The sequence below is a fragment of the Camelus bactrianus genome, chromosome 5, assembly GCF_048773025.1.
Source record: "Camelus bactrianus isolate YW-2024 breed Bactrian camel chromosome 5, ASM4877302v1, whole genome shotgun sequence".
In the NCBI taxonomy this organism is placed as follows: domain Eukaryota; kingdom Metazoa; phylum Chordata; class Mammalia; order Artiodactyla; family Camelidae; genus Camelus; species Camelus bactrianus.
Genome location: NC_133543.1, coordinates 53908869 through 53921266, shown reverse-complemented (window position 1 = coordinate 53921266; position 12398 = coordinate 53908869). Strand labels below are relative to the sequence as shown.

Here is a 12398-nt window from a genome sequence, read left to right as displayed (position 1 = left end):
TCATAAGTATATGCAATCAGAGCTTGGCAGGCCATCCAGTTCGCTTGAAAAATTCCTCAACCTAAAAGCTGTGAATTATAAAAATAGGCATAACAATGCTGCTCAGATTACTCACCGGAAGTCAGTCAGTCATATACTTTAAAAAGAATAACAGCATTGTACACTTGAGTCCTTGAAGAGTTTCATTAGTAGATGCTAAAAGTACCAGTAACAACCATCAACAATTAACAAATACTTTTGACAGAAGCAATAAGGTTGAAGCAATATGGTAATCTACACGTCAAAGATAAAGAGTTGACTCCAGTAGAGAATGAAACAATTTTGGAAACAGATACAATTTTGAAACCAAATACAGGTATTTCAGTTATTTAGTTTTCTCGAAAATGGGGATTGTTTCAGATAGAGAAGTTCTATTATCTTTTAATACCACATCAAAGACAGGTGATATACCACAAGAAGAATGCTGGACCCAGCATCAGAGGACTTGAAACTGGGCTCTGCTACTTTCCAGCTGTGTGACTCAGAACAAGTTGATTAACTTCTCCAAACCTCAGTTTCTTCATTCATAAAATCACAAATAGGACAATAAGCAACTGGCAGTCAGCACTAATGGAAGGATTAAACAACCATGTAAGAGTAAACTGCAAAGTGTCTGGAATACAGAAGCTTCTCAATGAATGGATCCAAAGGATTTATCCTGGTTTTGATATGTATTTACCTTGAATGGTGATTTGCTTATTTCAATAATGCTGTCATCTCAAAATACGGTTGCAACTCCCCTTTAGAACTGCCTTCAGTGCCAAAAGCAATCAGTCTCCTCCTTTTCGTCAAAATGTACAATGTCTCTTTTTGTGTGGTCTTTGAAATGAGGGCCTTATCGCCATTTTACAATGGATACATGAGGCAGACACGGGTTAAATGACGAACTCAAGGGTATAAAACAGGTCAGAAGCTAAGTCTCTGAGATTTTGTGCCCTGCCCTCCACTCTACTCCACATAACCCTGGACTCTGTGAGGCATTTCTCCGAGTTCTTGAAAAGAAATTTCCTATGATTGCCACATTTCCCTTGAGTCAGCTCACTCACTGGCAGACAGCATGCCGATACCCATCAAAACACTGCTGACAGCCTCTACACCTCAAAAATCAGGGGACGTGGAAGGTAGGCGAATTCCCAAGTTTCCTTTTTGAGGAACATTCTGAATCCATTCTGAAGTCACCCGAGGAAGAAAGTCTTACTCATGCCTCTCGTTCCTGCCTGATTAGCTGGGTTTCAGATATGACACAGCCTCGTCTGGTTGTGATGGAGCCCTGCAGGGAGAAGTAACTGTCTCTTCTTTTCCCCTGGAAAATATATGTGACTCTCTGTGAAGTGAAAGCAGTGGCCACCAGAAAAGCAACCTGTAAGCAGGTTACCTGAATCTTAAGGCAGCAAGTGGTGCATCTTTTTCTGAATACTAATAGACTTTTTCTTAATTCAAATAATAAATATGCAAGGTCTATATCCAATTTTAAAATTGAGTTAAAGGTGCTATAACTCTTTTCAAAGCATTCTAAAAGTTGTGATCAAAACCTCAATATTCCCAAGCTGCTGATTCTGCTAGCATAATCCTTAGCCTACCATTAGATGGCTTTCCACAGGATTTTTGATAAACTTAAATCTCAACTTACAGATAGGATGAAACCATAAAGTCATTTTAGGAATAAGAAACAGGCATAAAGAGAAATAACCTAACTCGGCTATATCCGTGCATAGAGCAGCAGATTGCTGGTGATAGTCATGGTATTATTCTAAAACATTCCACAGCAACTGAAATGAGCCACTACCACCTAGAATTAATTATATGGGTTTCAGACCTTCGTTACTGAAGCCGCAGCCCCATCTTGGGGCTCATTTGCAAGGCTGTGGCCTCTCAAAAACAGGAACAAGAAAACAAATTCTGACATAAACCGATACAGACCACACAGCTGCTTAAGAGGGATAAAAAGCTTAAAGACTGAGCTGGCATTTTTTCCCTTTTCCATGAGGCATAAACATCTCCACAAGTTTAATTGGACCTTCGTTTCAAAAAAGACATGATGAACAGCTTCTCACAACTGGGACTCGGCCTAACAATGTACGTGTAAGATATAAATATAGCTATTTGTAGACACAGTTATATGATACATAATACAGTATAGTGTACAGGGTCATGATGTGACATGTATTCCTATGACGGGTTACCATGCTATGAGATACCATTAAAAAGGCTGGAGAAGCTGGCATTTTTAAATAGGATACCCTAAATAGGTATTTAGGCAGGGTGCCTCAAGTCCCTCTCACTGCATTAGCTGCAGGCAAAAGCATCAGTAGCTGCACAGTGGTGAGAACAGCAGAGGGAAGTGCGGCAGAGAGAAGGACGTGGCTGAGGAATGAGGCAGTGACTCGGGGGTGATGCAGCACACTCAGGGTACCAGCGTTGCCAGGATGGCTCTGAGTTTGAGCTGAACAGTCCCCAGGAGTGAAGAGTTCACCTTTAGGGTCCCCCACTACTAAGTATCTATGACATCCACTGCACTGTCTCCATGAAGGGTGTCAGTGATGGCGTCCACATGGAAGGCACTGTACTTGTACATGTCATACTTTCCATTGTCTGAGCTCAGACTTCCAGACTTCAATTTAGGTGTCAGATACCATCCCTGCCCTCCAGATGTCTCCGACAGACTGAGCGGATAAACAAGTGAATGCCCGTTCAGTAACAGAAATAAAATTATATTAGGCTGAACATACGAAATTACCACGTTTGGAGGTCAGAAGTGGTGGCACATCAGCCATTTCTGTATGATTTAACTTACTAAAAATCACCAAAATGCAGTGAGGGGCCAAATATTAGAGATGGAGCTGACAACCTGAAGATTGAGGCAAATTGTTTTGAATCACTCCCTAGTCCCATATTCCACCCACAGCAACATGGGTGAAGGTATCTAAATATCAGAAACCAATTTTCTGTGATTTTCAACACATAAAATCTAACATTAACTCTATTCAAGATTTTGGACTTCTTTTGCTTTCTACTATTTTCTTCAAAACAGACAAGTATAAAATTACCCACAAGAGAAGAACTTTTAAGAAAAAGACTTCTAGTATTTTCATTTTGAGGCATTCAAAATAGTACCTAGTAGTATTTTTTTTAACTCACGGCTCTTCAACAAGAACACAATACGTAAGAATTGATCAAGGCCTCAGGCTGGCTTTCTTTCATGATAAATTTTCTATGTAAATAGAACTTAATTGTTCATGAAGAACTTTCCTGTGTTATCTTATGTTGGCCTCTGAAAACATCACGAGGTAAATATCAGCATTCATACTTTACCAAAAAGGAAATGAATCGTTCTAGAGATTCACGTAGAGGGGAGGAAAGCCAGTTTTGTTTTTCAACTTAACCTTTGGCTTCTGATTAAGATTCTGGTTGGCTTCAGTTTCTGAACGGCAAACACTTATTAAGCACCTCCAAGATGCCAGGCCCTCGATTAGGTGCTTTTCCTTGGGTTACTAGTCATCTGTTGGCAAGCGCTGCAGCAGGAAGTCAAGACTTTCTAAAGACACAAAAACTTAGGAGTCATGATACTCTGTTGGGCCAGTGGATACCTCAGCTTGTAGAAAAACTCTCTGGAGAAATGTTCTTCTCTGCGAAGGCTGCTCTACTTTCTGCTCTTCTAAGTATTGTTCATGTCTAAGAAGGAGAAACAAAGATGAGACCCAGGTCGCACCACATTAACGCCCCTGGGCAGCTTCAAATTGAAAAAGCATTTCTGCAATTTTATAAACAAAGGGCCCCTAACCTCCTGTTCCCTCGATGGTACGTAACTCAGACAAAGAAGACCTTCCTTGTTCACAAAAGCTGTGGGCAGTATAAAGGGACAATATTGAGCTCTTATGTTAATAAATGTGCCTTTTGAAGAGGCTTTATTTTTTTTATTGTAGTATAGTCAATTTACAATGTTGAATCAACTTCTGGTGTACAGCACAATGCTTCAGTCATACATGAACATACATATATTTCTTTTCATATTCTTTTTCAGATAGGTTACAATGGATGTACACTTTACCACCACTATCAATCTGCCGGGCTCACTGCTCTAAGGACTGTGCTGAAAATAATGCCTGGCACACAGTAGGAGCCAACGAACAAATGGAAACAAGCCAACGAATAACTTAAAGGGACACGGGGGTACCTGAGGCCGGTTGCTCCAAGACTGAGCATCTCAAAGAACAAAGATTCAATAACCTCTCCTCACACCTGAAAGAATTTAGCTGGCTAATACCATTAGCTGGGGAATGCTGTGTTTGTTATGCGTCAAAAATGACAAAATAAAATAAGGATCTTCGTTTTATGCTACAAACTGCGGCTGACTAGGGGCAAGATAATGTAGTCTCTCTCTCATTCAAACTTAGGACCTGCTCTCAGCTGCTGTATGGATTTGGCAAAATGCTTCTCCAGCCAGCTACCCTCCAACTTCTGAACAATCATCAGAAACCCCTGTGGAGGATCACAGCTAGGTCTAAAGGCAAAATGACACATGTGGATGATTATAGCATAGTTCAGGTCTCTGGAAGAGCTACCCTCCACAGGGTGGTCTGAAGACCACAGGACTCATTTTGCAACTTTGCTAAATTTTGCTAGAAATAAAAAGCAGTGGGATGAGTTGCCTGTCTTTGCAGCTCGACCTGCCACTCCACCGCAGAGGCTGCTGACGAGTCTGCCTGGACACCAGTGTTCTGGGAAGACCATGTCACCAGACCGTTCCTTTCGCTGTGCTCCCAATGCAGCTTAATAGATACTTCTATTTGTTCCATCACTGAATTTTAGGATTTAGATTGTTTTTTTTTTTTTTAAGAGTTCAAAGCCCTTCCTAAGTTCTCCTTTTAAAACAGGAAAACTGCAGAACGCCACTTAGTCAAGATGAAACTGGAACTATAAATTTTGTCCTTTGAATTTACAGGGACGGTCAGCTTCAAACTAATAGTTGTCTCCAAGGTTTGACTCTCTGTGCAAGAAGCACACCTTTAAAGACAGCAGGAGCACAATCAACAGGAGACAATGATACACATGGCTCTCCGCCCCCTGCCACTCCAAAAGTTCCTTCCCCTCCGCCTGCCCTGCTTTGTTTTCTTATTAGCATGAAAAAAGTAGAGACAGTTTGTGTTACGTAAGAGCATGTTAGTATGCAGTCTGCTCTAATTACACAAAATGAAATACAGGACTCATATTTTCCAGAAGCACTGGGATGTCAAAAGAAACTTAAGAGTTTTCTGTGGATTGCAAATGAACCTTGAAGCAAAGGTCTTTCTTTCAGTTGAGTATTATCATTAAGGATACGAGCTGTGTGACTAATATTGATCAAAAAACATTTAATTCATGCTTTTATTATTCCAGAGATTGATAACTGGGATGCCCATTTTGTTAGGTGGGCCAATAACCTGTTCACTCGATTCCAATCTGTTCACAGCGCAATTGCATGCCTGGAGGATAAAAGCCCAACAGCTGAAGCATGTCACACCCCCTCCAGTTTCTCTGTTATTGATTAACAGCTAAAATTTGGATTAACTTAGGTGTGACATGATTTGAATTGATGAAACATATTCCACTTTCTTTTTCTCATGCAGTTCAAACACACTCTAGCTTCTTCAACCAAAATGGCCTTAACCATGTTAAATAAACAAGGTAAAAAGTTTTCTGACCCAAATCACTAGACTTTGTCCCTGTCACACAAAACCTTTCCAAAATGTAGTTAGAGCTCAAAGGTTCAACACAATTTCTTAAATGTTCCCCTCTTTACCTTTATAGATTGGCCGGGATGGACCTTAGTTGTGCTTATTTAATCAAGACGAAACTGGACAAGGCCAATAGATTCAGTCCTCCCTTTCATCACAATGTATTATAAAGACCCAACACATAGCCATATCCTCAGTCACAAACCCATTTTACTCATGAAGTGCCAAAAAATTAGAATCTTCTAATCATTTCTGGTTTTACAGTGATACAGGTACATTTACATGATGAGGAAGCTGTTTAGATAAAGCAAAGGGGTATTTTCCTGGACCTCTGTGCTTAGGTTCAAGAGTCTTTTCTCTTGGATGATTCCTCAGGCCACAAGTAAAACCAATTCATTTATCTTTTATTTTCCAGCATAGGTTAAAATATTAAAGAGCTTGTATCCCATTGCCCTTCTGACATTCTGCCCCCTTCCTTCCCTACTTTGCTGAGAATCATTCACTGTTACCCCAAGGACACAAAAGAATGAAGGGAAACAAAAAAGCCCACTGAACGTCTAAATAGATTTTTTTTTTCTTAACCCAAAGCCAGAAAGTCAAAGCATTTCTTATTTTACTAACCACTTTTAGGACAGAAAAGGCTTTTGAGTTCCAAAACTTCGGTTTAATTAGAAGGACAAATTTTGTGAGGTTTATACTATAAACAATAGAGTAAGGAAAAGTGTATGATTTCAGAGTTAGTGTTTCAGCCCCAAAGGAGATCAATACAACAGAACTGATGGCAGTCGTGGGGCATGTTTGAAGGAGGTGTTTTGGGAGAGAAGAGCAATTCAGCAAATTACTGGTGTGAGTCAGAGAAAGAGGCCCACTCCCAACTGCTCCATTCTGGGGTCAAATCTCAGTCGAGCTAGGAGGCAAGCAGAAATCTCTATCTTGCTTCCTGAGCTGCAGGCTAGTGTGACCCAAGCATAGACATCAACAGCATGCAAATACTAACAGAAGGCTCAAGAATGGATGGAAACCCCTCCCTACTCCTCCCAAAGTCAGAAAAGAACAGTGACGCTGAATATCTCCTACATTTTAATAACACATAAAGATAAGTCCACAGAGGTCAAGAGGTAGGAGAGAAAAGCTGTATTTCAGGAAGAGGATAATGTACCATGTCAAGTGCCGCAGAAAGATGAACAACTGAAACTCTCCTTCACATTCAGAACAAGTTGGCAGTGGAAGGCCTTCGCTAGACAGGTGTCCGTGAAATGGTTGGGGCAGAACATTCCTCAGTGGGCTGAGGAGTGTTTGGAAAGGGAAGAAATGGACCTAACAAATGCAGACAATCCTTTTAAGAAGTTTGGCTATAAAGGGGGAGAAAAAGTTGAGAATCAATAAAAGAGTATGTGGGGAAGATGAAGGCTTTGTCTTATTTTGATTTTTGAAGACGGGGATGCCTGGAGCCACCCTGTACACTCTGATGAGAAAGATCCACTAGAAGTGAAAAGTCAAAGATACAGAAAACAGAGGCAATTGTACGTAAGTGGAGGAATCCGGAGAGGAAAACCTCTCTCTTTTACCTGAGGGAAGGTAGGATGGATGAATTCAAATGGACAGTTTAAATTAATATAATAGACATTAGATCACCTGTATTTGCAATGCCTTCCTCCTCTCACTCAGAAGAAGGACAATTCGTTTGCTCAATTCTCCATGACTCATGCCGACTGAGGTGAGAGGGAGGGGGAAAACAGCCGATACCAAGACAGACAAGTTGCTCTACCTCTGAAGGGATGCGAGAAGAGACAAGAGTAAGAAGACGAGGGGAATCCATGCAGGAGCAGGGGAGGTGGACGGAGGAAGAGGATAAACTGACAGCTGCCACGAGGAGCCAGACTTTGGGGAGAAAGAAGTATAAAAACAATTGCTAGACAACCTGGCTATGTGTTCTGAGATTAGTTCCCCTCTTGGTCTTGGTTAACTCCTCAAGAATCTTTCAGTAAAGACCTCCATCATCTTGCAAGCCTTTCTGGGTCTATTTTGACTTTCACCACGTTGAACTGTCCTCAAGGCAACTGGCTTTACTCAGGTTAGGCAGGTAATAGATTTGGTGGCAGGAAATTGAAATCTTGCACAGTAAGAGGTGAGGCTGTCTGCTGAAAATGAGATGGTCATTTGAGTTTGGTCAAAGATGGGGAGAAAGTAGAAAAGTTTTCAAATGAGCACTGGAGAGAATGGCAGGAACGTGTTAGGAAAACGTAAGAATCGCTGAGTTATACTGAGGGGTTCAGTTGAGACAGGAGGTCAAAAATTTATCACAGCATCCATCTAGACAGCGGTACGATTTTCTCCGGCAGTGCTTAGCCATCTGGTTGGAAGCAGGAGAAAGCACATAACTGGATCAAGGGTTGGGAGTCTGACTGGTAGGTGTCAAGATTCTAAGTATATAATACTTGGCAGATCCATTTCTAAGTACCCAGTACTACCATGCCTGACCAATAGGAATCACTCAATACATCTTTATTGACTGGACGAACAGGAGAACTGAAAATACTGGTCAGAAGGTGGCTGAAGTAAGAGGCCTCGGTATCCACACCGAATAGGGAGTGAAGTGGAGACAAGAGGAAGCTTAAAGGGGGAAACACAAGGGGACCAAAGATTCCTAGGAGATTTTTCAGGTCCACCAATCACATGAACAGTATCACCGACTCACTTCTCTGAGTCTTAAGGCACCTCTGAGTCTTAAAGTGGATGATCCAGGAAGCTATTAAGCCCAATATTTTCCATCATTTCTTACATCTCAAGAGCAACATGCACATTCTTATATACAGTCATCCCTTAGTATCCGTGGGGAATTGGTTCCAGGACACCCTCAACCCCCAACAGACACCAAAACACCCAAGTCTGAGAATGCTTAAATCCCTTATATAAAATGGCGTGGTACAGTCGGCTCTCTGTATCTGTTGCCAAACATATTAGACCAACAGGAGTGCTGGGCTAGGGTGGCCGGCTGTATTCCTCTTTTCAAAGTTCGAAACTCCCTTAATTTTCCTTCATGTGATATCTTTCTCATTTATTCTCTCTCTCTCTTTTTTTTTGGGGGGGGGGGAGATAATTAGGTTTATTTATTCATTTTTAACGGAGATACTGGGGATTGAACCCAGGAGCTCCGTGTATGCTAAGCATGTGCTCTACCACTGAGCTATACCCTCCCCCACCGTTCATTCTTTAAACCTCCTCTCCCTCCTCTCATTTTGAACTTTTTCCCCAGCTACCATAAGAATCTTTCTTCCTCTCCCCCTTTTTCTATCATCCTCTTTCCTTTTTCAATTTGTGAAAACAACCCCGGTCGTAGTAAATATTGTTAAAGGTGAAATTCATGATATGCTTGAAACAAGGGCCAGGAAAAGCTTACATTTCAAAGTAAAAGAATTCAGAGTCTCTAACAGTCAGTGAAAATGGACACAGGCTTAAAAATAGCCACAGCCAATACCATCTTGTAATTAACCTACATTTCTCCAAGCACTAGCATCCAAAACATTTTCCATTCTTATGGTATTGCTTGTATTTTAATTATTAACACAAAAATCTTTTTGCTATTAATGTTTCATTGCAAACGTAGATGATTTCTACTGTAGGATGAGTTAGGTAGACTTTTGAAAAGTAGCCCAAAGATGTTTACAACACTGTTCTAATAAAGGATTTGCAAATGAGCTTTTGGACCACAACCTATTTGCCAGTTGGGGCTTTGAAATAGTTTTGATTCCTTGCTTGAACTTCCTGAAAAATCACAATAGTTATTTAAGGAAAAACAGTTGCCAAACTTTCTGACAGGTCATAATGAATGGTTAAGTTCTGAAAGGTCAACCAGCCATCCTTTGGCTCCCATCTCCTCTTGAAAACCAAGCTATTTTGAGAATTTCCATTCCTCACACTCTTTTTCTTCCCAACCCTGACACTATTTGCATCCCCTCAGTGGCATTTTTTTTTAACTCAGGAAAACTTAAATAAGTTCCAAGATTGCAGAAGAGCCTTATTATTTGGTGATTGTGGGTCTTGTCTGGGAAAAACTCCAAACATAGATTTGCCATTTTAAGCAATTCCTTTGAATTCTCACTCTATTGTCAGCAATGGTCCTGTATTATTGGTTTATTATTGATTTTTTTCTTTCCCTTTACATAAGTTAACTAGGCACTCCAATTTTCTCTTCTCTCTTCTTATGTTTTCTTAGTTTGTAAGTCTCTGAAGGACTGTACTGTTTTAGCTTCAAGTTTTGGAGAACACACACACACACACACACACACACACACACACACACACAAAACATACCTTGCCATTATCACAAACCCATAATCTTTTCCCTTGGCACCATGACTATTCTTCTTTATAATCCTCCTTCTTCTTTACCTTACTTTAGTATAATCAGCTCCACATTCTGTCAATTTTCCCTTTAAAAGTTATTTCAGATTCATCCTACTCTCCGAGCTCCCACTGGCACCATCCTGTCTCAGGTCATATTCTCATCGAAGGTTCTGATACCCTGTCCTAGCCAGCTGTCCTGCCCGCTCCACTCTCTCCCCATACCCACCCCCGGTGCCTCACCACACACTCAGTCCATATGGCAAATTATCCTGCGTATAATTTCCTGTGGGGGCAGGAAAGCACCTCCTCTGCACTGAGGCACATCTCTTCATTCTCCAGATTCTGCATAAGAGTTACTTTCCTCATTTCTCAAATGAGGAAGCTGGCTCTCCCGAAGATTCAGTATCTTGTCCCAAATCACCTCACTGGTAAGTGTTCCAGTCACTAACTCTCACCAATCTGAAGACGGAAGAGTTGCCTGTGTTGTCACAGCAAAATAAAACATTTGCATAACAAAGAATTGGTATTTAATTTCTTTGAAGTCAAGAAATTAGACACATTTGCAATTACCACCGTATGTATCAAGGCCAATGGTTTCCAAGAGGTGGGATTTATACAAGAGAAGTATAAATCCAAGTATCTGCTCTCAAAGAGTTTATAATCGAGTTGGTTAGAGTATACATCTAGCACGTGCTGGATACCTAGTACGTGCTGAAGAAATACTTGCTCAAGCCAGGACCAGGGAATGGCCAGAGAGTCCTGGCAGCTCTCTCCTTCTGGCTTGCCACTAATTGCGTCTCTTAGTCACAGGATGCTTCTTAATATAAAACTCTCTCTTTGACGCTTCCTCCTGACCCAGACCCAGAGAATATCAGAACAATACACTGTCAGGAAAAAAAGACATGGAGATCACTGGGCTGCCTTCCAACCCCAGGCCTATTTATTCTTCCCTAACTACAAGATAATTATTGCTGGATAGTATTATGGGATTTTTCCATATGTCCTTTAGTTAGGACAGCAATGATCCAATACAGCCTTTTAATGTCCTCTGGTCTCCTGCCAGCTTACCTCATTCCACAACTTTGTCTTTGGCTCTCATCTTTATGATTATTCAAACTTCCCCTTGCCTAATCAATACCTCATTTGACCACTGCTGCTGTTGGCCGCATACCTCGACAAGGACTCTTTGGAAAAGGTCTTTTTCACTTGCAGCGGGCTCCTTTGAAACACGTTCTTGCTACGTTCATCATTTTGGCAAACAAGGACAAGTTCAAGGAAATTAGAGGCCAAACTTGACAGAGCACTGGGTGCAGCTGCTGGCCCAGCTGTGCAATGATTCTCAACTGGTCCATTACCTCCCAAACTCAACTATTCAGCACAGCCTTCCCTAGTCCAGCACTCCTGTTGGTTTAATATATTTGGCAACAGCCATTATTTCAGAAATGAATGCTCATGTGTATTTATAGCAAATCGCATGCCTGCTCTATCAACAATTAAAGAGATTAGGATTCAGCAGACATATTCCTCTAATTAGGACAAGATGGAAGACACAGCACATAGAAAGCTGCAGTTTGGTCAAGGTTTATTCTTTACTAACAAGACTGCCATGCCGCTTCTCGTCAGTCAAACATCCCCCGTCTCTCTCCAGGGCCACCCTGCTGCCTGTAAAACATCCACTTCCTGTGTCTGTCCCATGGAATTTTCAGTCAGGGGATTCTGTTTGCAATTGACACTTTGAGTTTCCCCTTCCTCCCTCACTCGAACCACACTAGAGGCTCAATGGACTGTTTTAAGGCTTGTTTGGAAATAACGTGGACAGCACCATGTGGCCACTAATTTCATTCAGTTATGCCCTTCCCCTGAAGCCTCAGTATGTGTTGTACGCGCACACTTACGTAGTCTCTCCTCTGAACAAAAGCCTGAACTCAGTGTCTGGGCCGTAAATTCCATCTTGCCTCGCCCTTGCCCATGCATTATTTAAGCAATCTTCTCGGTGAAGCCGGCATGAGAATTTCCCTCGGAGTAACAATCAGCAGGCACTTTACGCGCTGTTCTAACGGGAAATGTAGGATAGCTGAGCGAGTTCCACCCATTCACAGGCTTGATAATGAAATATGATAATCTAATTTGGTAAAAATAAACTGTGAAATCAGAGATCTGAGGCAAAAACTTTAAAGATGCAATTCAGACGAGCAATCAATGCTTATTCAGTTTCTGTACCATCTCAGCTTTCTCCCTGTGCAGATGCTTAAGTGATGCTAAATTAAATAATTGACAAATTTTTAAAACTGCTGGAAA

At 41.3% G+C, this 12398-nt stretch overlaps 1 protein-coding gene across 9 annotated transcripts in view; it reads right to left on the bottom strand.

The window, feature by feature from the left end:
- The window catches only part of RAPGEF4 (Rap guanine nucleotide exchange factor 4), a 273427-nt gene that overhangs the window by 160731 nt on the left and 100298 nt on the right, over nt 1-12398 (bottom strand). Inside the window, exon 2 of one of the 9 annotated variants that reach the window (XM_074363890.1) lies at nt 3627-3711. The exons of the other annotated variants lie outside the window; for them this stretch is intronic. Within the exon in view, the coding sequence (XP_074219991.1) occupies nt 3627-3711 (85 nt within the window). The remainder of the gene's footprint in view (nt 1-3626; nt 3712-12398) is intronic. 9 annotated transcript variants of the gene reach the window in all.